We start from the raw sequence: 26,265 nt of genomic DNA on the forward strand, positions 1-26,265 counted from the left end.
TGTTATGCTCCACAAGTAAGTGAAACCATATGATAATTGACTCTCTCTGCTTGACTTATTTCACTCAGCATCATCTCTTCCAGTCCCGTCCATGTTGCTACAAAAGTTGGGGATTCATCCTTTCTGATGGAGGCATCATACTCCATCAGTGTATACGGACCATATCTTCCTTATCCATTCATCTGCTGAAGGGCATCTTGGTTCTTTCCTCAGTTTGGTGACTGTGGCCATTGCTGCTATCAACATTGGGTTACAGATGGCCCTTCTTTTCACTACTTCTGTGTCTTTGGGGTAAATACCCAGTAGTGCAATTGCAGGGTCATAGGGAAGCTCTATTTTTAATTTTTTATGGAATTTCCACACTGTTTTCCAAAGTGGCTGCACCAACTTGCATTCCGACCAACAGTTTAGGAGGGTTCCCCTTTCTCCACATCCTCTCCAACACACGTTGTAAACTGTCTTGTTAATTTTGGCCATTCTAACTGGTGTAAGGTAATATCTCAATGTGGTTTTGATTTGAATCTCCCTGATGGCTAGTGATGATGAACATTTTTTCGTGTGTCTGTTGGCCATTTCTATGTCTTCTTTGTGTCACTGCTGTCATTGGTGAAATTTCTTTGTTGCTTTTTGAAAATGTTAACCTATTTTATTAGGTATTGAGTGAGGGAAGTTCTGCCCTATGCTGGTTTTAACATGACAACTAAATTTGGCCCCCTATCTAATTCATCTACTCAGAGTCATCAACCAGTGCAATCATAATTACTGATCATTTGATGAGTGTAATAAACATCTAGAATGTCAAAGGTATGTAAAAATAAAATGCATTATCTCTACCTGTTCTGCCCCCTCCCAGAAGTCACTGAGACTAGAACTGAGCAAACCAGTGTAAGTGAGGGAGCAGGAGAATGATTCGTGACAGCGGGCATCACCGACTATGAAACCAGTCCTGATTCTGAGAGAAGCTGAATGCCTGTGGGTCTGTACCAGTCAACGGAGACTTCACTATCCCTGAGGCTAAAAAGTACAGGCCTCCTGCCTGCCAGGCATTGTTCTAAGCCCTTTGTAAACATCTGTTCCTCTGATCTCACAGCAAGCCCATTCGGGACAGGCTTCTCTGTCCCCTTTAAGATGAGGGGCAAGGGTAGATCTTCAAGGAGAAGCTAAGAACAAACCAAAACAGGGAGCATGATGGGAGAGAGTGCACAGGGAGAAATGAACAGAACCACATCTCTGGAATTTTATGAAAGACATAAAGTAGCAAGTACTGTAGAGAGACTGGACAGGACCATGACCTTCCTGGACAAGTTTTAGACTTGAAGGAGGGGTGCCTTTGCTATTGCGTGGAAGCTGTCAGCCAGGTAGGGGGCAGGGGCACGGGCTTATGGGTAAAACCGTTCAGCCACAGTGGAACATTTGTAAATACAAGTAGCTATCCTTATGATTGTCTGGAAATCATGATTTGGGAAGTTAATACATAATTCTATTTCACGTCTTAAATGCATGGTCCTTTAAGACCCGATTTTTTTTTAATAGTTTTGCAATATTTAGGAAAGCATGACTGGGGATCTGACATCTTCTTTTATGTGTTGCTCAGTTGTGAATCCAAGTTGAGTAAGAAGGTTAAGGTCTGGGAAGTGAACTGAAAATTTGGCTGCTTCTTTTAAACATAGTCTTCTCAATCATAATTGCATATATTATATGCAAAGAACATCTTGCTTTGGGTACTGTGATATTGTATGTTTCTATAAGCTACTAGAAAAGTGTTCTAGTAAAATTGCTGAACAGAGGACAGAACATTCCCAGATATTTCCATGGACCACTTCAGAGTGAATCCTGACACATATCCGAATGCCATTTCATTAATTTTCTCCTTTCCTTTCAAAATTGTTTATTAAAAGAAATCTCAATCCCACCCAATTTTTGTTTATTTTTATATCTGTGACAAGAAGTCAACATTAATTTTGAAAGCCCCCACATTGTCGGAGCTAATTTACACGGATTCATGTCTGAAATGATCTTAAAATAAGTTGAAAGTGACTCACTGCCTTTGTGGACAGCTGCTGAATTTTCATTGTGTGTCTTATTGGTTTGAAGTTATTTCTAAGAATTATTTGCTAAGTGTTGATCAAGGGTAGAAACCAAAACAGGGACGTAGTGGTGGCATTGAAGTTGTATTTGCCTCATATCCTCCCCGAGAGCTGGTCTTCCCAGGCCTCCCCCTAAAGAGTAGAGGTCCAGCTCAGAGCCCGTGTTTGGACAAGAGAGAGAAGTGATGTGTTGAGAGAGACGGACATGCGGCGAATTCATAGAAAATCAAGTTGGAATCCAAGATCTCCCCAGTCGTTACTTGAACCTGAGCTCTGGGGCTGCTCGTGGAGTTGGGCTGAGCCTATAGAGCCTGTAGAAATTACTTACCTTTGGATCCATGAATGCTGGAAGGCCCTGCCCTCCAGTCTGTGTCCAATGAGAACCACCAACGTTCCCACCACCACCCCCGACGCAGTTGCCATCCCTTGAATCTGAACTGGCTTTTTCTTACTTATTCTAAAAGAATTTAAGTCATGCTCTGGGATGTCTGGAGCACAGGCCCTATGAGGCCCTGAAGTTCTCTTCTCGTTTCTGGGGCTGCTGCCCTGAAATCACCATTAGGAAGCCAGTCCAGCCTCACAGAGGATGAAAGAGCGTGTGGAACAGAACCAAGGCCCAGACGTCTGCCAGCAGGCACTGCCGTAGGGCCGTGTGGCTGGGGGTATGGTGGGCCTTCCAGCCAGCCAGCCTTCCCGGTGAGTGCAGGCCTGTGGCGGCCCACAGCAAAACCACCAAGGAACCGCCCCGCCGATCCACAGATCATGACGACAAAAGGCATCACTCTTCTAAACCACTAGCTTTGGGGTGACTCACTTGGCAGCAATAGGTAACTGGAGTATATTCCTGATCCGATCTGGGCTTGAGCTCAGGTCCACACAGGCCCAAACGCTGGGGAGGGCATTGCGTGATTTGAGATACAGTATTTCACCAATGCCAGCTTTGTCACCTGTGCCTTCAGTGCTCTTAAAAATCTGTTTACACCTGACAAATGTGCTTAATGGCGTGGCCCCGCTGAGACTTCCCAAGTCTTTAGATGCTGATGTTGTGAGTCAAATTCATAAATATTTTGTAACGTAATATAGCCTCTCTTCTCAGTAGCTGTGACTTTCATTCTCACGCCGATCTCAGTTTTTGATTCCTGGCAGGAAACCCGCCGTCTTTTTCACGTTGGCGAGGCTGCGATTCGTAAGTTAGTCATCCCCTCCTCTGCGGCTCCGCGCCCTGCTCTGGGCTGCGCACGGGGAGCCGGACTCGCGGCAGGAGGAGCCCAGGCCCAAGTCGTTTGTGTGCGCACTTGCCTTCCCCTGCCGAAGAGTCAACAGCCGTGCCACTTCCTTCGCTGTAGAAAGCTCAGATTTCAGCACACCTTCAGGAAAAGTATACGAAGAGCTAGAACTGCTCTTGTTTCTTCACAGCTGCCCCAGAAATCTGCGTGCATGCAGACTCTGGAGCACTGTGAGCTGATCAAATGATACCTCTGTATCTATAGGTGTAGACATCTGTAGGTGTAGATGGACACACACGTGTGTTATGCGCATGCGTGATGTACATCACATATTTATTATACACATTCTCCCATCGTGTCTGAGAGCACAGAAAAGGCACCACTTCTTAAAAACTACCAAAAACAAACAAGACTTCAAAATGTATTTCTTCTCAGCTTCCACACTCGAGACGGTCTTTCCAGCTTCTTTCGGACACCTTCCAAAGTGGAAGAAATGTAGATGTGGAAATGACAGTAGAAATCTGTTCAAACACCTGTCAGGCTACAAGGAGGACTTTGAGAGCCAAAGAAGTTAACAGTTTGCCCCTTGTCCACTTACTGAGTGACAGAGTCGAGGCCAGGATATTCTCCGGACTTCCACCATGGAAACACCAGATGAGTGAATGAGCTATCAGAGGAACTCTGGTTTGAAGTGTAACGAGGTGTTGGTTAGTTGCATACCACACATTCTTGCCTGTGTCTGACAAATGTTTATTGAGTGTCTACTATGGGGCCGCTTGGTGTTCCATATGGGGATATGGTATCAAAGAAAGCCCCGCTCAGGCACACCCACACCCTCACCGACAGCCTTGGGCAGGAAGGTGGTCAGGTGGCTCCAGCAGAGTTCAGGGGTGTATGTTGGGTGCCGGCACTGTGCACAGCACCTGTCCAAGTTGGGAGTGGTGAGTGCGTGCAGAGCAGCCCTCAGGGAGGAGGCGATGGACGTGTGTGATCAGAAGCCTGTCGGAACAATTCAAACAATTTGCAGGAATAGCCCTCGTGAAGGAAGTGGGCGTGGAGGGAAACCCTGTGTGGGAGCCAGGGGCTCAGGTCCCGGGGAGCGTGCTCTGCGGGGAGGAGGTGACTGCAGCGCGGCGCTGGGGCTGCAGGTGGTTTGCAGGCTCGGGAGACAGAGGAGGAGAAAGCACGGAGCTGGGGCTCACAGGGGTGTAGCTCATCCTGTCACACCTTGGAGAGTTTGGACTTGGTCAGAAGACATTTTCCGAGCTGAGACTCACCTGATGGAAAGTTCTCTGCTACAGAAGAGAAAGCACGAGGACGGGGTACAGGAAGCAGAAGCCAGCGAGGAGGTGAGCCGCTCTTCAGACGGGCAGCAGTCGTGGCCAGGAATGGGATGGGGGCAGGGAGCTGTCGGTCAAGGGAAAGGGGCAAGTTCTGTGCATGGCGGGAAGGATGGGAATCGCCGCTTCGTGGACGCGGGATGGTGAGAGGGAGCGTAACCGAGGATGAGAGCAGGTTTCTGCATGGTTACTTTTTTTTTTTTTTTTAATATTTTATTTATTTATTTGACAGAGATCACAAGTAGGCAGAGATGCAGGCAGAGAGAGAGAAGGAAGCAGGCTCCCCATGGAGCAGAGAGCCTGATGCAGGGCTCCATCCCAGGACCCTGGGATCATGACCTGAGCTGAAGGCAGAGGCTTTAACCCACTGAGCCACCCCTGCATGGTTACTTTTTAATTGGACTAAGTTTACGAGAGGAGGGAAGGTCGTTTCTGGTGGCAATGCTGCATTTTCAGTCCCTGCCTGGGACAGAAACCACTGTTCCGTCTCCCAATATCCATTCTCTCCTTCTGTAGTAAAGACACGTGCCATCCTGATTAAAAACATGTCCCAGCATCCCTGAGAGAGACAGACGGGCTTGTGGTGACCTCTGGCCGATGGCCCTTGAGCAGCAGTCATGGTGTTCTTCCGAAGGACGCCCCCGGGAGGTGTGCTCTTCCATTCTGGAAGGATGCGGGCACGAAAGAGATTGACGTGACGGACCACGAAGTCCAGAGTGGGAAGCAAGGAAGGCCGGGGCCACAGGGCGAAAGTGGTCAGCTTAGAGGTCCGAGGGGGAAGTCTCACGACTCAGAGTCGTGGTTTACCACCAGGGGAACTTTTCAGCCTGCTCCCCGCTCCCCAGGAAAGAGCATTTGGCAGTGGCGGGAGGCAGTTTGGGTTGTCTCAGACGGGGATGAGGGCTCTACTGGCATTTCACTAGTTCGGAGCTTCTGAAGTCTCGTCTCCGTCTACAGCGGAGATGCTGCTAAACGTCCCGTTGTGTACAGGAGGGCAAAGAGCTGTCCTGCCGCAAATGCCAGTAAGGGAAACGTGCACAGTGAACCTGCAGGGCGTACCTGTTCTCATTCCTTCACCTACACACACACACACACACACACACACCCCCCTACACACCTACACACACATACACACATACCTACACACAGACACATATGCACATACATACACACCTACACACACATGCACATATACACACATACACACCTACACACACATACATACCTACCATACCTACACACATACACACACACACCCCTACACCTACACACACATACACACATACCTACCATACCTACACAGACACACATGCACATACACACACCCCTACACACATGCACATATACACCCCTACACACATACACACATACACACACATGCACATACACACACACATATACACACATACACACAACCCTACACACACACACCCCTACACAAACCCATACACACATACAGACATACTACACATGCATACACATACCTACACAGATACACACACACACACACACACACCACATGTGCCGTCTATAAGCCGATCAGAGCTCATCTGCCTGGCCAAGCTCAGCCCACAGGCTGTCAGCCTGCTTCCTGGGAACTTAAAATTTGGATGTGGCCTTACCCTCTGTGTTGAGATTAACTGAGTCAGAAAGAACACCAGGTCAAGGTTTCCTGCTGCATTACCTCTATGATTTAAACGTGAGTTATCATCATGTGTAATTTACAGTAAGGTTTATTGCAAGATGTTTTTTTCTTAAATTATGGACCCTCCAATCCATGACTTCCTTTTTGTCAGGTAGCAGTACATGTGAGGTCTTGAGCAAGAATCACTTTTTTTTTTTTAATTTTATTTATTTATTTGAGGGAGAATGAGTGAGAGAGAGCACGAGAAAGGAGAAAGTCAGAGGGAGAAGCCGACTCCCCAAGGACCTGGGAGCCCGACGTGGAACTCGATCTTGGAAGTCCGGGATCATGACCTGAGCCGAAGGCAGTTGCTCAACCAACTGAGCCACCCAGGCGGCCCAAGAATCACTTTTTTTTTAAGCTAATATGCGATGTGATTGTCTCCAAAGACAGAACTGTGAGTGAGCCTTCAGTGGGAGAATCCCCAAACGAAAACGCGCTGTCTGTGACTGAGATTACTGGTTCTTAAAAATGATGGTTGGCCCGTGATGTGAGTACACCGATTGGGTTGTGCCAGGCCACTGCCCAGCAAGCTGCAGCCGGAAGGCTACCTTCATTGTCGAGTTTGAACCCCAGCATTTCTTTTGAGTTCCTTTTAATAAAATTCTAGGATGGGAGAGCCCTTCAGCTTTTTGCTGTGGGGATTTTGCAGGACCACGTGCTGCTTGCATCTTTGACTAAATCTGGGGAAACTCCGGACACTGCTTGCTGTGGGGACTGAGAATAAGCGCCGCTCTGTCAGCTGCCTTCTCTCCTTGTCTTTCTTTTCCGGAGATGGTGATGTGGTGCAGAAATTGTGGGCACGTCTCGGTATCACCCACATCCGTGCCCAAGATGACGATCCGTGTTCAAGGGCAGGCACGCTACTTAAGAGGTGTTATCCGCTGGGTTGTGTCTTTGGAGGCTTTTCTCTGGAGGCTGGCGTCGGGGCACTTTATTATTTGATAAATAAGCAGAAATGGGAGCGTCAACTTCAGAGCTGCGGAGCCCTCGAGTCCCCTGTCCACACCACCTGTTCATCTTCGAGCCACAGCAGCAGAAAGGAGACACCTGTTTCAGGATTCAGTTGTGGGGTCACAGGAGAAATGTCAAGCAGTTGCTTCCAGAATTCTCAGCGCCCTCCCTTTCCAAAGACAACCTTTGCTGTCAGCTGTGCGGTGCTCTGCGCCCTAGCATTGCCCCGGGGGTGCTTCTGGCAGGGTCAGGCTGGGCGGGTGGGAGGAGGCTGAGGGCTTTTGACGGCGTAGGAGGCTGAGGATTTTGCTCTGGGGTTCAAGTCTCCACATTTAGCCTTACGAAAAAGGTCCCTGCACCCCACTGAAGAGACAGGGGAATTGTTCACAACTCGAGACACTGCCATGGGGAGCGGTCCCTCCCTGTTGCTAGCAAAGCTGTTGCTTATTCTTCTGCCTGTTCGCGGGTTGTTCGTTCTCGCTGGGTGGAGTTTCGCAAACGGGTTTGGGAGCGCTCTAACCGCGGACTACACCTCCACCATCTATCTAGCCCTCAGTTTCCTCTCTGTAGAAACGGGCAACGTAAGCCTGGCTCCCTGATTAGGTTTGGGGGAGCATCGAGTGGCATGAGGCTTACAGATCGCTCAGAATGGGAACCGGGACGTGGAAGGTAGCCCAGAAGTATTTGTCGAGTGGGGGAGAGAATCGGGAATTCAGAACACGTCAGCGGCATTGCAGCCGAGCAGTTCTGTGACTTGCCGGGAGGACAAGGAGGACATTCCTGGCCGTGGTGTCTCTCCTGCTGTTCTTTGATCAATTCTGAATGCCTCAGGTGTGACTTGAGAGACCGTTTTGGAGGCAAAACTTGGTCGCAATGTTGAGGGCACCGGTCTTCCCTCCAAAGCCCCACGCCCTCCAGAAGCCATCCCCGCCCCTCACACCCACTTACAGGCTCGTACGGTCTCATAAATCCGAGCACGTGGGCTCAGGGAGAGCAGCCCGATCCACACTCCGATCCCAGGCCGCTGGGGGCTTAAACAAAGCGAACCTGCAGACTCAGCTCGGTCAGGAAGGGAACTCGATCACGCAGCCGCCCAGCAGACAGACTGGTGCACTTGTGCTTGTCCTGGCCGATGCCATGGACATCACCATGTGACACTGTGCGGCCAGCATCCTGGGGTGTGGGGACACTTGGTTGGCTGAGGAAAGCCCATAGCTTTTGTATTCAGTCAGAATGAAAACCTTGATAGGAGACTAGAGACCACAATGCTTTGTGTGTAGGACGACACCTGCCGCCACGAAGAATGGGCAGATTCTCATGACTTCAACCTTTAGTTAGAAAACCATCTTTTAGGCTTGTCATCCCTGCTTTTCATCACAGAATAAAGAAACGCAGATTAGTCCTGAAATGTTGCACGCTGGGTGGGGTCCCTGCACCTCGTAAAGCCACCGACGGGCGGATCCCCAGCCCCTTGCTCCCCGGCCAGCCGTGCAGGCAGGGACTACCAGTGCGGGCTGGGAAGTCACGGGGACACTACCAGTATCCTCCTCATGACCACAACGGCCTTCTGAGTCTGTCTCCTTGGCTCCAGTCTGCTGGGAAAGAGCCGCTGCTTCCAGAGGTGCTTTCCAGACCTATCACCTTGGAGCCTCAGCTCACAGGACAAGGATGCTTATGGGAGTGAGTACGGGACGTCTCTCCAAGTCAGGGCAGCTTTGACAATCCTGAGCACACAGGACTGAGCACATGGCCCTGCGGTGTTGCAGCTACCTGGATAGCTAGACGAGGCTGTGGCAAAAATCCCCCCCAAGTCAGAGTGTCGGTAGCAATAGAGCCTTCTCAGTCATGTTTGTCTGGTGTCGCGGGCTGCCGTTTTGCATCAGACTTGGGACCTGCGCTGATAGTAGCCATTACTGAGGACAGTGCTCGTCTCCAAAGCAGAGGAAACCAAGAACATGGTGAGCCCCAAGAGGGGCCCCTTCTAAGTTCTGTTCGGAACTGATTAGACTGAGACCATGGCGGAGCCTACGGTGAGTAGAGCGAGGAAAGAAAGGGCCAACACCTCCTTCAGGAAAACAAGTCCGCGCACTGCAAGTGTCTCCTGCACAGAGCAGCGCGTCTAGTCTTCTCTAGCCCGTGGCTTCATCCAAGGGTTGCATTTGTGAACATGAAGTTATCCGATTTTACTCCGTGCAGTCCTTCCTCAAGTCGATTTCCAACAAACTTCTTTCTTGTGGCTCCGTCTGTCAGTAGTGTTAATCTCCACCTTCCCTTCTTCTGGGGAGAAGTCTTCTGGCCACCTGTATATCAAGGGGGTTTTTTGACCCTGTTCCCCCCAGAAATCCAGGAGGGTGGCCAGTCTTTACACATCTTCTCTGCCGTGTTTTCTCCAACCGGCTTCACCTGCTTCAGGCCGGATTGGTCCTTGCTCGTGGGCAGCTGTTCTTGGAAAGGCCGATCAGACCAGAATTCACACCACTGTGGAGCACTGACTTTTACTCTATGTTGTGTGAGTGTGGGGGTTTGCGTAACGAGGTCTCCGGGTGATGCAGCCGCACCGGCGTTGAGTTGTGTTGTGCCCAGACCAGGTGGGTGCCCCGGCCTGGGAGGTGCCTGTGACCCCCCGGGCCCCTCCTGCCATCTTGCTCTGGGCACTGTGTGCCGTGGACGGCCCTGCAGGCTGGCTGAGGGAACAGAGCACTGTGCCTCTTATCTTAGGACCTCCATAGTCTCCACCCGAGGATTGAAGATTTCTATCTTATCAGTGATTTTTTTTCCCTCCAGAAGCTCTAATTTTGAGAATCAAATTGACAGTGGATGGTAAAAAGTTCAAGTTGAAAAGTATCCGTTTACCATCCCCCATGACTATAAACACAGTTTATACTTTGACTTGATTGGCCCTTTTGTTTTCCAGCTTCTCTGAACTAGAGAGTCATCCCATGAGAGTGACAATTTTACTCTTGTACCATCTATTAATGATGTATGCTCTAAAACCCTCTCCATCAACTCACGGAGCTGGCAAATCAGAACGCGTTCAAAGAGTGGTCCCGACTGTAAAGTCGGGAGACAGAAGTTCCATTTGGTCTTGACTCCCCAGTGAACACCAACCACCTCACTGCGTCCTTCTGAATGACACCGTATCTAGAGTGCCCCTTTTTGGGTAAAAAATGTTAACATTCACGTGAGACTGAATGTGACCAGGATTTGTAAAATGAGGCAGTGATATAAGAATGTAATGAAAGGACTTACCATTTTGTAAAAGGAAACAGCAGTTTATGATTGCATATTGATTTTAATTTGCACTAAGCTTTCCGGTTTTCCTAGACTGTGGAGCAAACAGGCGGGCTTTCCCTCTGTACGCCAACACCGGCCATTCATAGGGCGCACCAGATCTTCTGGTCTTTCTTCAACCTCCTCCCCTTACTGAAGTCACTCTTCAAGAACCAACACAGGCTCAGTCTCCTCTTGCCATGGTCAAGATTCCAAGTGGTCACTCCTTCCTCATGGTCCTTCTGACAGTATTTGCCACCATGTCCCAGTGTGAGCACTTGGGCCCTTTTCTCTATGTGTCACCAAGTGTTCAACCCCAAAACACTGAGAAGTCAATTCTGGAAAAGGCAACCTGTGGTTCCAACAAATGCTCAGCATTCACGTGGACATGGAGACCTTCAGCTCTTCTGGCTAAAAAGGCAGGTTTTTTAGACAACCAAACTGAGACTCAAGAGCTGCAGTGACGTGGTCAGGGTGTTCTAGATAGTGGCTGAAAAAGGTCGGGAAGCCACGTCTTAGTCCATGTCGGTGTTGTTTCTACTACAAAGTGCAGCTGTGCTCTTTCGTATGAGCATTTCATGACGAAATGTTTGTAAAAATCCTGGAAAGATGAAACAAGACCTTTAAGGTTCTAAGAGCATTCAGTGTGTTCTGGTTAATTGATGTGAAACAGGATTTTTAAGGAGGAACCTGAAAGAAGAAAGCAGCTCAATTTAACAACAGGAAACAGCAACAGTGGCAGTGGTTACTAGAACATATTTTGGGGATGCACTGATGATCGAGGTGGTGCCAGTGGAGGCTGCCTGTTTTCTGAGACCAAGAGACATGAAGCTGGCTGCAAGAGAAATCCGAGCTGGGGAAGGTGTTGACGTATCTTCATGTCCAGGCAGGTGTTTTCTGAGTATAGTGTTCTCGGCATGTGCTCCTGAATGGACACTTTGTCCTTTCGTATGGGAGGCCAGTATTAAATGACATCATCTGTCTTAGCACCACATGTAACCCGGTGGCTGCTGAGGGATCTGGTGTCTTTCATTCTGATAGCTACTTTCTGTTGGGAGGAGAAACATTTATAACAATATCCCTTCTGTTTGTTACATTGGTTTGGCATCCTGATGTAACTGGATTGCATTTAAAATAAGAACAAACTAGAAATAAGAATCTTGAAAAAGAAAAAAATTTCCATCTTACAAAAGGAGCATGTCACTGTCTTCCTCTCCTTTGAAAAATTCAGCAGATTTAAATTGTTATTACATGCATGGCTTATTGAAGGCACAAGACATCACATGCATTATCATATCTTAGCTCAAAATTTGAGTACCAGTCTTCTTTGCTTAAATTGGATTTTACTATCAACAAAAATAATCTCCAGAATAGCATAAAAATAGAAAGTTATAATATCTGCTTTGTTTCATTGTATTAGAAACACCTTGGAGCTCAAAGTGTCCGACACTTTGATCAACAGGGCATTGGAATTTACTAACTCCATAGCTCTTCTATGAGGCACAATGTAAAGGAACAATTTCTAGGGGAAAAATTGCTAATGAATAATAATTGGAGGTTTAATAAAAGGATGTGTTGAAATAGACCCCTGAAGCCAGGGCCGTGATTTATCAGATAACCTTTGAATATGCCAGAATTAGACAGATTTTCTGTCATTAGACAGTCTTTTCTAGGAAGAGAAAGAAGTAGTAATGGTATGCATCAGTCAATCTAATGACAGCTTGATTGTCCAAAAATCCCCTGAAGGAATTTCTCCAGTGTACTTGGAGGGAGAGCAGAGCTGGGTTATATCCGGCATATTAAGCACTTACGTTTGTGAGTTGCTTTCTGATAATTTGGCAGGGCACACAGCTACATTAGCAAAAAGCTGAAATATTAATGAAAATATTAACCTTGTCAGATTATGAATTGAGTTGAAATTTATCATGTGTGCCATAATATTGGGCTTTTTTTTTTTTTCTTCAGAGTATAGCATTTTGTAAGAAAAAAAAAAAGATAAAAGTGTATTGATTTACATATTTCAGTACAGGCTTTTAGTTGAGGCTTACCCTCTTGTCCAGTGCTGTCATCACCAAGAGGACATGTGCAGACCCCAAAGCACAGACCCCATTCATGAGCTCTAATCAGAGGTTCCGCTTTCTACCAGTGGTACCAGAACAGCATGGTAGTAAGGCAGCCTTAGGTTTCTTAAATTTGTCTGGTTGGCTGTTACTAAAATCTGAATTCCAGTCTAAATTCACACAGATTCTTGAACACTAAAAAAAGGGGGGGAAAAAGAAAAGTTTGGCTTATACAACATATATATATATATATATATATATATATATATATATATATATACACACACACACACACATATATGTCTTATATTTTTGAAACTACCTATAAAAAGCCAGTCATTCGTCTGCATTTGAGTCTAAAATAAAGATTATAATTTACATTTGGTCATTAAATGAAGCTATGGGCCTGAAAGAGAATTACTATATTGGATTCATTTTTGTTCGTGGACTCTGTCCTTCAGGAAAGGCTAACTTTGGTATTTAGCCTATTCTTATGACAGAGTATATGAGGAGGAGAGAAGATGCTTGGAAAGATCTCAACTGGGTTTACCCCAAGCAGACCCTGAGACAAGGATCTGCGTGGAGGCATTTAGTTGGGAGGTGGCTGCAGGTGGCAGAGTGGGAAGTGGGTCCTGGAGGGAGGTCAGCTATTGGAAGGGGCCACCGGGGGCATCCAGGGTTCAGACCTGCTGGAGACCCTCAGAGGGAAGCATGGAACATGCTCAGATCTTCCCACTGAGAGATGTGGGTGCAGAAGTCAGGGGATTTATCCATCAGTTCTCCGTCATTGGTTGAGACCCATGAAACTGTAAGGAACAAGCTGCAGGCGTCCTCCAAGGAAGGCAGAGTGAGTATGGACAGGACAGCACCGGCCACCAGAAGCATGACTAGAAGTGAGTGTGAACAGTGAGAAAGGCTACTGATTGTTTTAAATCCTAGAGAAGACTGCACAGAATCCATGAACACACACAGGTAATGATCATAAAAGAATAGAGCAGAACTCTGTAAGTTGAACATTATGTCCTGGTGAATTTTATTTTTTTCATGGCCCTTGACACATCTGTCACCCATCAGAAAGAATACTAACTTCATTTTAATCAAATTAAGCCAATCACTAGGTTTTTCTGTAGAAATACAGATTCCACTGGGATTTCTAAAAAGAGAGCCTATGTCCAGATTAATAATCTGTTATGTTGTACATTCTATCATGTTCTTTATTACCATTTCAGAAGTTAAGAAATTTATAGTCAGTGTCTACTTGCTTTGATGATGACAGAGATTTGATGGCTTCTCAGAGCAATAGGCTTCCCTTGGCTCTGTCCAGGGTTGGTCTGTTCATGCTGAGAACATGAGCAGGTAGGCCTCCTGGTGATTGTGGACAGCAACTTCTCATATTCCTCACTAGCTTTCCCCTGTTTGTTGAGATAGATTTTAACATAGTGACTCCTTTATAATATTTGGTCTTATATGCAACTATCCAATACATCAATCGATAAATGGAAAGTGACCATCCCACACAGTATCCCTTGGTACATCTAGTGTGCTCAGTCCTTGTGGAGATGGGTTTAAGTAAATGTTGTCTTAGTGGAACTCAGCCCCAAACTTTAAGGGACAAAGTCTATCTATCTTAAATACTTCCTTGGATATGTCATGTATTTTAATGACTTTTAGACTTCTCAAATATCTGTTGGTCACAAAGGCCAGCCCATGGAAGAATGCAAGATAAGTGGCAAATCTGTGTATTTGGGGGATGGGTGGCCAAAGATGAGATGGTGGACTAACTCTTGATATCAAGATTTTAAAAGGGTTTATCATTTATTTTAAGCATAAATCCATTATCTTTTCACATGGGTTCTTAGAGAGAGAACCAACTTGTATCACCACCAAGCCATCAGCCAAATAAACCAAATGCTCAATTTGTGCATAGTAAGGACACAGACTTTTTTCAGGTTCTAAAATTTGAACTTGTATTTTCATGTCATTACTAGTTTCTTGGTATTCTGAATTAATTCCAAATGGGTCCATTTTTCTGAGGCTATCTGTTTCTTTACTAAACCCAGTTACTTGATTTTGTTATTCCATTATTGAATTCCGTATTTTCTGTCCTCCTGGTGTTGCTTATCCTGGCCCCTAGCTGCATGCTGAGATGTCTCACAGAGTCGGGCATGCTTTCTGTTCTCAGCATTTTGCTTAAGTCCAAAATTTGAACTCACCTCCTCCTTTTAAACTAACATGACGTTGCTATGTTGTTAGATTGTTAGTGAAAGTTGGAGAATAACAGAAGGGAAGTTGAGCTTAGGATAGGAATAAAATCAGAATGTAACTTCAAGTGGCTTCCAATGTTCACTGGCCATTTCCCAACATGGGGGAGCTTAGAATGTGCTCTTTCTCCTTAAATGCAGACTGTTGATATGAAACTAGTGTCTCTCCTGCCTCTGCATGAGTCTTTCACTCCTTCTCTCCATTCCCTGGCCCATAACCACAGTGTGATAGTCTTCCAGGGAGGAAAACCCAAGGCAATCACTACCCTTATTTTGCAGAATAGTCAAGTTTTCCTTTGTGTGAATATCACTAGTGTAGCTTGTGCCTAGGGCTGGTATTTGTGGTCAGAAGGGTCATTAATATGACTTTAAAACATGAGCACTGTCTACCCAGGTCCCAAGGTTTCCAGGTCCCCACCCACCATGGTCATCACTGACAGTAAACAGAAGCTTTGAAATTAGATTTGTCTTTGATGTGTTCCAGATAAAATGTACGGTAGGTCACTCATTCATTCAAGAAATAACTCTAGAACAAATACTCTTTTCTGGGAACTTGCACAGGAGTTGAGCAATAAAGCAATGTATATGGTGCCTTTATTTCCTTTTCTGTCCCCAGTCTCTGTGAGTCGGAGGAACCACATTTGAAGATGTATCTCCAATGTCCACAGCAAAAATTATGATTTCCTCCTCTCAAAAAAATTTGAGAAGATATGTAGACTTGTTCATCCTCTCCCTGAAGACTGAAATATCTACAAAGTCTATTTGTTATATTAATTTAGCTACACCAGCTTTCTTTTCATTAAGGTTTTCATAATTTATCTCTTTTTTGTTATCTTATTTTCTGTAATGCTGTGTTTTTATATTTAAGATGTACTTATTGTGAATAGAGTTACATTTTGTCTTTTTAAAAATCCAACCTGGCAGTATTAGTCAAGTATTTGAAGTATTTAGTTCATTTACATTTAATGTAATTTCTGATCTAAAAAGCCAATAATAGCAATTTTATGACTTATACTCTGCTTGTTTCTCCTGTTTGAAGTTCTATTTGACTCTTCATTATGACTTACTTTGGGTTAATAAGAATTTCTGTCTCATTTTTAGCTAACCTCTTAGTCATACATTCTTTCACTCTTTGTTCCTAAAGTAGAAATTATATCCATTTTTGACTTACTGAATTCTACTATAAATTACTACCTTTGCCACTTCCCATATAATCCTGGGACCCCAGAATATTTTAAATCCACTTACTTCCACTTCACAGATTGTGTTAATGCCATTGTAGATTTCATTTCTGTTGTATTTTAGATCACCCAGGACATTATTCTCATTATTTTGTACAACTAATATTAATTTATATTTTCCCAGATATGTATATGGATGTATACATATGTATATACATATACATATACATATACATATACATATGTATATGGACATTTAACTTACTAAATATTTGGATTTTTCCATCTTATTTTTTAATTTTAATTAAATGGAAACTTCAATAAGAATTTAAGAAAATTAAGAACATAATTATTAAATTGTCTTCTTAATCTCTTAAAATTGATTAATCTGATTAAAATTAAAATCTGATTAAAATTCCCTTTGCCATATCAGTATCAGCACTTATGTTATGACAACTGTTAGCACCTTGCCACCTACCTAACTGCCTCCTTTTGCAAAGAGATTGGTGATAGTACTAACCAAATAGAGGTGTTGTTTTGTTTTTTTGTTTCATTTGTTTCACATGAATAGCAGGAGCTCCTGGACTATTAGTTTCCCTTCTGACTTCCTACATCTCAAGCATGTGGCTTCCTGCAAACACTAGCCTGGTCCTCCAGCTTCATCTGATGGAAAGTGCACTGTGGCTGGGCTTGTTGCTGGATTATGAACCACATGGTAGCAAGGATGTTGACTCTTTTCTTCTTTGCATTCACTATTAGTGCTTATCATGGGGCCTGGCATTTAATGGAAAATGATGGATGTTTTCTGAATATGTGAATAAATTAATAAATAAATGAATGACAGAACAAATGACCAATACTCAGTTACGCCAGTTCTTGGTCAAACACTCTACCATGCACTGAGATCCCCCCATAGGTACCCACTCGGTCTCCTAATAGCTTTTCATCTGTTTTTTCTTTCCTGGAACAGGCTGGGGAGGGGCTGCAGTGAGGGCTTCGCATCTGCATCTGGATGCCCTCCACACCTTCCCTCTGCTCCCTCAGTGGACGTTCTCAGCAGGCACTGAAATGACGTGCCCTAGGGCTTGACCCAAAGGGACGCCGGCCCTGTAAACCTGGGAAAAAAGACCAGCTTCCCCTCCCCTGTGTTCTATTACTTTGTCTGCATAAATGAATGGTTAAATGGGTGAATGAATAAATGAGTGAATAAGAAGGGAAGAAAAAAGAGAAAATGGGGAAGACAGAGAAAATATTTCATTCAAGAAATGTTTTTCAATCAACACTATTAATTGTTAAATGCACACCTGACTATGGTGTTTTCTATAATACATGAATGTGTTTTTTTAAGATTTATTTATTTTAGAAAGAGAGAATGCATGTGCATGAGCAGGAGGGGCAGAGGGAGAGGGAGAGAGACTCTCAAGCAGACTCTGTGCTGAGCGCAGAGCCCACTGTAGGGCTCGATCTCACGACCCTGAGATCATGACCTAAAACCAAGAATCAGAAGCTTAACTGACTGAACTACCCAGGCACCACTAAAATAATTTAATGTTTAAAATAACTAAGGATGACCACAGAGTTTCAGAGATTCCTCTTCTTTGATACTTTTTCTCAAAAACAGTATTGCAAATGTCACTCTAAAATAAGTAGATATTAAAATAAGTGTAATATTACATGCCACTATTGCTGTGTCTAAAGACCAAAAATAAAAGGCTCATAATTTATCATTTCCATGGGTTCCACCTGTAGTCTTTTACGCATGACATTTTACAGATGCTATTTCTGCCTCTGTCCCTTTATAATAGTTTAGAATCGCTAAAAGGGATTGTGTGGTCATCACAGAGGAAATGAAATATTTGAACATATTTGGCTATCGTATTTCAGAAGTACGGAATATTTGTTGACTTTCTGAAATGCAATAAAGCTTTTACTTTATCTCCCAAATGAACAGGCAGGCAAAAATGAGTATTTTCTATCTTCGACTCTCCATAGGTTTCCGGCATTTTTATATCATTTCTGCTCTACTGTGTAAAACCCGGAGTAGATAAATAGTATCCTTGGAGGAAGTATCTGTGCTTTCCTTTATTCTCCACTCTGAAGGACACATACTTAGAACTCCGTAAATAATCAATGATATGACACAGGCTGACCTTAGAAATGTTGGGTCTTTTCGACATGGCCTTCTACTCCCCCCGTTTGAACTTGCCGGAAAGAGTCGCCCGCTTGGCCCCAGTGCGGATCCGCGATGCTCTCAGAGAGGACTCGGATGTCCCCGTAATGATGTAAAACGTCCGCCTTCCTCCCACACCCTCTCTCAGGAGCGGCTCCTGCTCTCCCTGCTGCCGGCGCACATAGCCATGGAGATGAAAGCCGAGATCATCCAGAGGCTGCAGGGCCCCAAAGCCGGCCAAATGGAAAACACAAACAACTTTCACAACCTGTATGTCAAGCGACACACCAACGTGAGGTACGCTGCTCTGTTCTTGTCCCTCCGCATGTCCCGGGAGCCGCTCGCCAGCCGGGGAGCTCACGTCTCACAAAACCCTGTCTCCTCCGCAACGGTGACCGGAGTCTCTGCCCCCCCCACCCCCACCCCCCCTGCTGCTGCCCCTCAGGGCCTTCACAGAAAGATAAGGAAGTAGAATCTTCTTCACTTTACTGGGTTCTGTTGTCCGTTATGGCCCTGCTTTCTACGGCTGACCCTCTGTCCCAAAGGAGAGAGGAGTGCTTGGAGGGTCCTTATCCGGGGGACACCATGGATAGTTTCAGGGCATCCCGGAGCCCAGGACCCGCGACTCTGTAGTAAGACTGACGGTAGTACAGTGGGCTCTTGAGGCAAGACCTGACTCCTCCGGAGGGACTTGGGGGCCAGGGCCTCGGTGAAGTGAGCACTCCCTGACCGTCAGGAATGATGGGTGTCCGGGGTATGGCCAACCAGTGACCAATGTCACGGGGGACTGATGTGCCCCTTGGTTAATAGTGCAAGTCCCTGCTTTCCGTCCTGCCATAGTCCCGTCTGCTTCTCAGGGAGCCCTTCTAGAATCGCAGTACGTGGAACACATGCTGTCAGCCTGCGACTGAGATCCGGAAAGAGAACCCTGTGGGGCCTCCTTCTCCCCAGCACTCCTCCAGGGAGGAGCCGTGCGCGCCCTCTCTTCGGCGTGGGGGGCGTTTCCTCCCCTGCTGCCACCTCCCGGCTGCAGAATGCAGCCCCTGCAGGCCCGGGTGCCTGGCCCCTCACTGTTCCCCAAGCCCCCCAAGCCTCCTGCCCCTTCTTTGCGGGCTTCTCCTTGCATCCATGCCGCTGTGGTGCAGTAGTGCTTTCTTTCTTGCCGGGTTCTCTCGCTAAGTACCTCGTGCATCCGGCCTCATGCATTCCGCCTTGTCATGACTCACCCTGTTCACTAGTTCGGGAGCCACAGCCACAAACGTAACTGCAACTGGCGGAGCACTGGCTCCTTGCCCTTTTGCTCTCCAGCCTGGATCCTTTCCAGTGCACGATCCAAGCTTCCAGTCTGGTTGCTGCAAGTCAAGGGTTTTGGAAGTTTATTAATAAGAAACACATTTGACTAGGCTTTGCCACTGCAATTTAACTACATTGCTAAGACACATCTCATTTTGACCCCAGATTTTAGGAAAGGTGTGTGGAGCTGGTGATATGGCCCAGGCATGTCCAAGCATGCACCTAGCTAAATATATGACGAGAAATGCAGATTGGGAAAGCAGTAATGAAAAAAAGCTGCTTATCACTGAGAACTAAGGAAGCAGCGGCTAAATGGAGAATCAGGGGTAAAAAATAATAATTAAATTAAATTAAATTAAATTAAATTAAATTAAATCCCTATCATTTTGAGGAATTTAAAAAAATGACTGTATTACAAGAAGAGCCACACCTGTTAAGGAGTAAAATTATTTAAAACACTGGCCTGCTTTCAGGTTTTTAAGCATTTCACTTAAAGAATTAAAGAGGAAACATTCTCACGGTATCCCACAAGGTGTATTTTACTAGAAATTTCCCTTTCCAGCCTTAGCTGTCTGAAAAAGCAGCAATATCCCTCCTACTTGAGGAAAGAGTTCATGTAAAGATGAACACAGCCGTATCTAAACAGAGTCCTGGAATATCTTCCAGTCTCTGTGAAATGACCCAGGATCAAAGAGCCTGATCAAAATGAAACCACCGGCCTCAGGCAGGTGACAAAGGCTCCCGGTGCTGTCTGTCAGCTACCAATTTGTACGGCACAAAGGACCCCAAAACCCAGTGGCTTCAGACAACAGTAAACATCATCTCGCAGTTTCTGTCTGTCACACTTTGAGAGCTGCTTCTCCTGGTGGTTCTGACTTACCGTCTTTGATACAGATTGAGGCCTGGTGTTGGGAGGGCTGCTGGGGGACCTGACTTCAAGGCCGCTCCTCACGTGGTTTGCAGGGGCCTGACTGCTGGCTGGAGGCTGCAGGCCGTCCTTGCCAAGCTACTGCTCACAGGTGGCTAGAGGGACTTCCCAGCATGGGAGCTCGCTTCCCCAGAGCAAGGATCCAGGACAGGGCCATGGGCAACAGCAGCTCCTCTATGACCCAGGCTTGCAAAGTCATTGTCGTAATTCCTGCAGCATCCTCCTGGGGATGCAGATCAGCCCCACCCCAGGGGAGGGTGGACAGTTCAAGAGTAAGTCCCAGGAGGTGAGGGTCTCTCTGGGGCCATCTTGGAAGCTGACTTCCACGCTGTCAAGGCAAGGGATTGGAGAAGCGCCTTCAGAGATCATTTAGAATATGTTTGCTGCGTCAAGAACACTGAAAAGTAAAAAATCAATTTAAAAAATTCGATGAAAAAAAAAATTCAAAACTATAGTTGGGAACGCTAAAGTAACTTCAATACCTAAAGTTAAAAATGTAAAAGCATACATAAATCACATGATGTACCAACTGTTTTTATAAGAAATACGAAAACACGACTTTTTCATCTTGGACAGGATAAGCAGAAGCCAAGAAGCAGGCATGGTAAATGGATATTGTGGCGAGTCCAGTCAATACCTGAGCAGTTTTGAGGGGTTTTTTGGATAATAATTCTCATTAGGACTATGGACAGTAAAGATCTGTTCATTCTTAGTTCTGCTTTGGCCATTCATTCATTCAAAAAAAAATGGTTATTCTCTGTTAATGACATATCCTAGCTCTTTACTCTTCTGAGGGTGCTAATAATGTGTATAATGATGAGGAGGAAGGGAGGAATTTCTAGAAGGGAAGTACTTCCCGAATCTTCAGCATCTTCCTCTGAATCCTGCCGATAGTAGGGAAACATTCACAAACCCATCCCGTCTTTGAAAATAAGCACAGGCCCCGTACTCCAGTGCCACCGTCCAATTCTGAGACTGGCCCTCTCTCGCTTTCAAAGCCAAGATTCTAGACAGGTGGTTCCTCCCTCTCTGACTGGTCTTCCCGGTTTTCCCTCCCTCCTCAAACCCTCACCCTCTGCCGTCCACCTCCATCCACCATGGCGCAGAGCTCATGCCCGCTCAGGTCACCACCAGCTGCCGTGCGCCCAGATCTGAGTCTGACTTAGCCTCTGCATCCTTCTTTCTGGTAGCTCGGTGTGGTTGGCCGGCGGACCTTGCCCTCCTGGTTTAAGAATTCTCCCTCGCTGTGGACTCCCTGACATCTTACCCCTCTCTCTCCTTACCATGTCCTTTGCCATTTTCTCTTCCCTGAATCTGGCCTCTCTGTAAATGAGTGTTTTCAGAGGTTCCTCCTAGCTCCGCTCTGGTCTCTCCACTTCTCATTCAGGACTTCAGTTACCATCTGTGGGATACCAAGGCGCAGAACTCAGCCAGGGCACCTGGAGGGCACAGTTGGTTGAGCGTCTGACTCTTGATTTCAGCTCAGGTCATAACCTCGTGGGTCAGGTGATTGAGCCTTGCACTGGGCTCCATGCTGAGTGTGGCCTTCACTTGAGCTTCTCTCTCTCCCGCTCCCTCTGTCCCTCCATCCCCTCCCACTCTGTCTCGTTCTGTCAAATAAATATTTTTTACAAGATGCAGAATTCAACCATAGCTTCCATACTCGCTCACCTAATGTGTCTCTTCCTCTTAGACGCTCCACCAACACCACCATCAAACTCAACCCAACCAGAGTTGAACTGGTCATCTTCCCTCCAAGCTTGCTGTGACTTGTTCAGAGCTAGGTTTGAGCCCCCTTCTCCGCCGGAAACTGTCGCCGCCTCCCTCAGACACACTGCCCGCCGTGTCTGGTCGCGAACCACGCCTGATTCTTCCTTCCTGCACTTCTCCCATATCTGGCCAGTTCTCTCCATTTCGCCTGACGATACCTTCCACATGGGCCTTCTGGAGGAAAGGGCTATGATTCTAACTGACCTGCCTGCCTCCAGGTTGCTGTGGCCAGAGTGATCTTTCTAAGATGGTCACATGGTCAGATCTAGGTCGGGTACGTGCGTGATCCCAGAGAGTACCCTGCTTCCTTTCCTGTAACCCTTTGCACATTGCATCACCATGACCTGTTTACGTCCTCAGTCTCCTGGCTGCCGAGTAATTTTTGGACCATCGTAGGACATTTAGCCAGCCTACCTGGGGGCAGGGGTGGCTTTACCCACTCCAGGGTTGGACCACAGGAAACACGGTGGAGGTTGTCAGCTGCCCATCTATCTGCACATTCTCCCTCCCAGTGCTGCCTCGGATCAGACACACTCTCTAAACTTTTTTCTTCTTGGACCAGGCGCAGCATCTGTGATCTGTGCTGCTAAAGGGTGCTGTGGGGGAGCAGAGAAGGTTTGATGGCACCATCTGAACAGAATGGAGGGTGTGGAAGCCCCTGCAGCCCTGGTTTTCTTGGGCCAGAGGGTTCTCCCCCAGCTTTTGTCATCAACAGAGAACCAAGTCTTTCCTTCAAGATGAAGCCACCAACCTCATGCTTGGCCCAGTGAATGAGTTCGGCCAACAGCAGAGAGCCAGTTGTTTCCTGCCCAAGATCGGGCTGGCCGCTGCCATGTTCCTTTTTTTACTGTGGCAAAATATACATAACATAACGTAGCACAGTTTTAGCCATGTTTAATTGTCTGTGCAGCAGCGTCAGCAGCTTCTCTCCCGCAGCCAGCCGCCGGCACCCACCCTTCTGGTTCCTGGCCCCACGGTCTGACGGCGCTGGGTATCCCGTGTGAGCGGACTCCCACAGCCTCTGTCCTCCTGGGCCTGGTTCATTGCACGCAGCGGCGCGTGTTCAAGCTTCATCTGCATTGCCTCATGTGGAAGAATGCCATCTCTCTTGAAGACTATATAATATTTCATTGTAGGGATTTCTTTTATCCCTATTTCTTTATCCATCCGTCAGTTAGTGAACATCTGGGCTGTTTCTACCTTTAGATGATTGTGAATAATGCTGCTGTAAACATGGGGTACAAATAGTGGTTTGAGCCCGTGCCTCCATTCTTTGGGTTGTTTTCCCAGCAGGGAACTCAGAGGGCCATCTGGGAATCCTGTTTCTTTTGCTGAAGAACCACCGTACTGTTTGCTAGAGTGGCCGCACCATTTTCCATTCCTACCAGCAATGCACAAGGCTCCGATTTCTCCGCACCCTTGATAACATCTGTTACTTCCCAGTTCTTTGATAAGGGCCATTCTAATGGGTATGAAGTAGCAGTCAGTTTTGTCTCAGGGTCTGTCTTAAGCCATGTTATCTGAATTCCCAACTGCCAGCAGGAATTTTAGGCTTCTTTGTGAGGCCTTTATACAAATCAGAAGCATGTCGTTGTATGGAAAAGTGATATCGCACATCCTGGGGCCTGTTTCCCCATCCTGACCCTTGAAGGTTAACGAAATACAGACACAACTCAGAGAAATCTGACATCTGTCCCACTAGCATGTTTGTCGCATGGAGGGAAGCTTTCCCAGGCGCGTCACCAGCTAACCCCCAGCACACACACACACTTGTTAACACGGTGGTTGGCCGTTGCTGGAGTCCTTCCTTACTTTCTTAACTCCACCCCCCCCCAACAACACTCTGAGTTTGAGGGAGACGTACTGTGTCTGCTTCATCCTGGCAAGGAGTAAGTCATCCAAAACCTTTTGTTAAGTACTCTTTCTTTTAAGAAGATTGTTAGTCTTTCTTCGAGTCAGTAAAAACAGAATTTGCTCTTATTATTTTGTTTCCTTTACTTTAGAAATTTCTATAAAGTCAATGCATGTAACAGTGCAAACAGAGGCATAGGCCACTGATACCTGAATTCTAGCAGTGTGATGAACTCTCAGAAGGAATACCGCGCAAGCCAGGGAGGGAGGCGGAACTGGCCATCAGGGAATAAAGGTCATCAGTTAGAATGGACAGAGTGCATCATGTGATTTTTTTCTTCTCCAATTTTAATTATAAAAACAGCATTAAACAAAAAAACCGTTTTTAATAGGAAAGCTTGGCAAAATGTGTATTTGTTTCCTATCTGGGGAAATGACATTTTTCTTGTAAGACACAAATATAAATGTAAAAAACTATATACTCTTTTAAGGGGAAAAAAAAGTATCATAACTTGTTAACAAACACGAGCTTGCAAACACTGTTCCCCTTTTGCCACAGCATCCTGTACGCTGACATCGTGGGCTTCACCCGGCTGGCCAGTGACTGCTCTCCAGGAGAACTCGTCCACATGCTGAACGAGCTCTTTGGAAAGTTCGACCAAATTGCAAAGGTGAGTCGTAGTGAGTCCCTTCTGCGTTGAGGCTTTCTAGACTCTTGGCTTCCTTTTTCTCTGGTCCCTTATCAATTCTTTGTTTTTCATAGAGCTCCACTTAGAACTGGTGTTTATAGATTTGTAGGGTTTATTGGCTATCGGGCTCTGATGAGTCTCACTTCTCGGGGATGAGAAATGTCAGAGCGTATAATTAGCACATGTTTGCATCTATTTTTAAAATTTCTGCTTATAGAGAACTCAGCGCACATAGAGTAAATACACTCAAGATGGTGAGTTTAAGATGAACAGCCTCTGTCCAGGGCTTTTCTAAGATCCTGTTTTTAGGCATTTCCATGTCAGCTGTTGGAAACAAGACTGCCTCTCCTCCAGCCGTAACTGTTCATGTATTAGCCCCCGGGGAGAACCCCTAAAATAGGATGCATATTTCCCATCTCAGCCCTTTGCTTACTGCTGTCTCATTAATATCCACTGACCCTTGTGCCCCTTGAACAGAAACGTGAGTTCTGTATTTGCCGTGCATACACGCATGGAGAGGAAATGGTGAGAGGCAATCTAAAACCCTACAAGAACTTGCATATTTACTGGAATCCTGAGGGTTACTGGTGGGAAGAGTGATAACAGTTACTTCCTCCCTTGGCAGCCCTTTACTTCCACCTCATAAAGCATTACTGGTCAGCCTCATGCTTTCTTTGAATTATTTCCAGCAAAAAATACTTCATTATGCTGATTATATATGGAAGAGAGAGTTGGTCCCAAATTTAGTTCCCTGCAAGATTCCTCTCACTTTTAAACCATACAGAACATTTCCAAGCAAGCCTCTTAGGAATAGACGTGACTTGCTGATGTTCACAGGGTCACCCCTGAGTCAGGCTCCCCCGGAGGTGCCTTCTGCTGCCAGCCTGACCATGAGGGATCTCACTGGGGTGTTTTTTTTTAAAAAAGCCGTTAGAGTATAGCACAGCTTTCTTCCCCTTACCAAATCAAAGGGAGAGGTTGAGGTTTTTTGGGTGTTCATGTTTAGAAAAATATGATTTAAAGCTTAAATAATGTCTTCAAAGTTTGAATTAATAAAGTGTCACTTTTGTCACATTAGGAAGAAACATCCCAATCTTGGCAGGTAACAGCATAGCTCTAGTATTAACATGCCATTCTCCCTCTGGGTAAGTCTCAGTGTCTGAATGTGCCCTGTTTATAAAGACACCAGTCATATTGGATTCGTGACCCACCCTAGTCCTGTAGGACCTCATCTTAACTAATTATATCTGCAGGGAGGCCAAGTTTACACTCTGCAGGTGTTAGGACTTCAGCATGTGAATTTGGGGAAGACAAACTTCATTGCGCGTAACAGAAATACTTAGTGTGACCTGTTCCTCTCTGATGGTTTGAACGAAAGGCTGTCCAGGCAGTATCCCATTAGAGCCTAGGATGGCGAGGTCCACCCAATGTTACTATAGAGAGAACGTGTTTAGGAAACCAGTTCGTGCCTCATGGTTAAACGATGTGGCGGTGGACATGA

At 46.0% G+C, this 26,265-nt stretch overlaps 1 protein-coding gene across 1 annotated transcript in view; it reads left to right on the top strand.

The window, feature by feature from the left end:
- Positions 1 to 26,265, top strand: part of ADCY2 (adenylate cyclase 2) — a 413,634-nt gene that overhangs the window by 264,952 nt on the left and 122,417 nt on the right. The window contains exons 5-6 of the mRNA XM_059416859.1: positions 18,382 to 18,530; positions 24,635 to 24,746. Of these exons, the coding sequence (XP_059272842.1) occupies positions 18,382 to 18,530; positions 24,635 to 24,746 (261 nt within the window). The remainder of the gene's footprint in view (positions 1 to 18,381; positions 18,531 to 24,634; positions 24,747 to 26,265) is intronic.

This window comes from Mustela nigripes, chromosome 12 (genome assembly GCF_022355385.1).
Source record: "Mustela nigripes isolate SB6536 chromosome 12, MUSNIG.SB6536, whole genome shotgun sequence".
NCBI classification, from domain to species: domain Eukaryota; kingdom Metazoa; phylum Chordata; class Mammalia; order Carnivora; family Mustelidae; genus Mustela; species Mustela nigripes.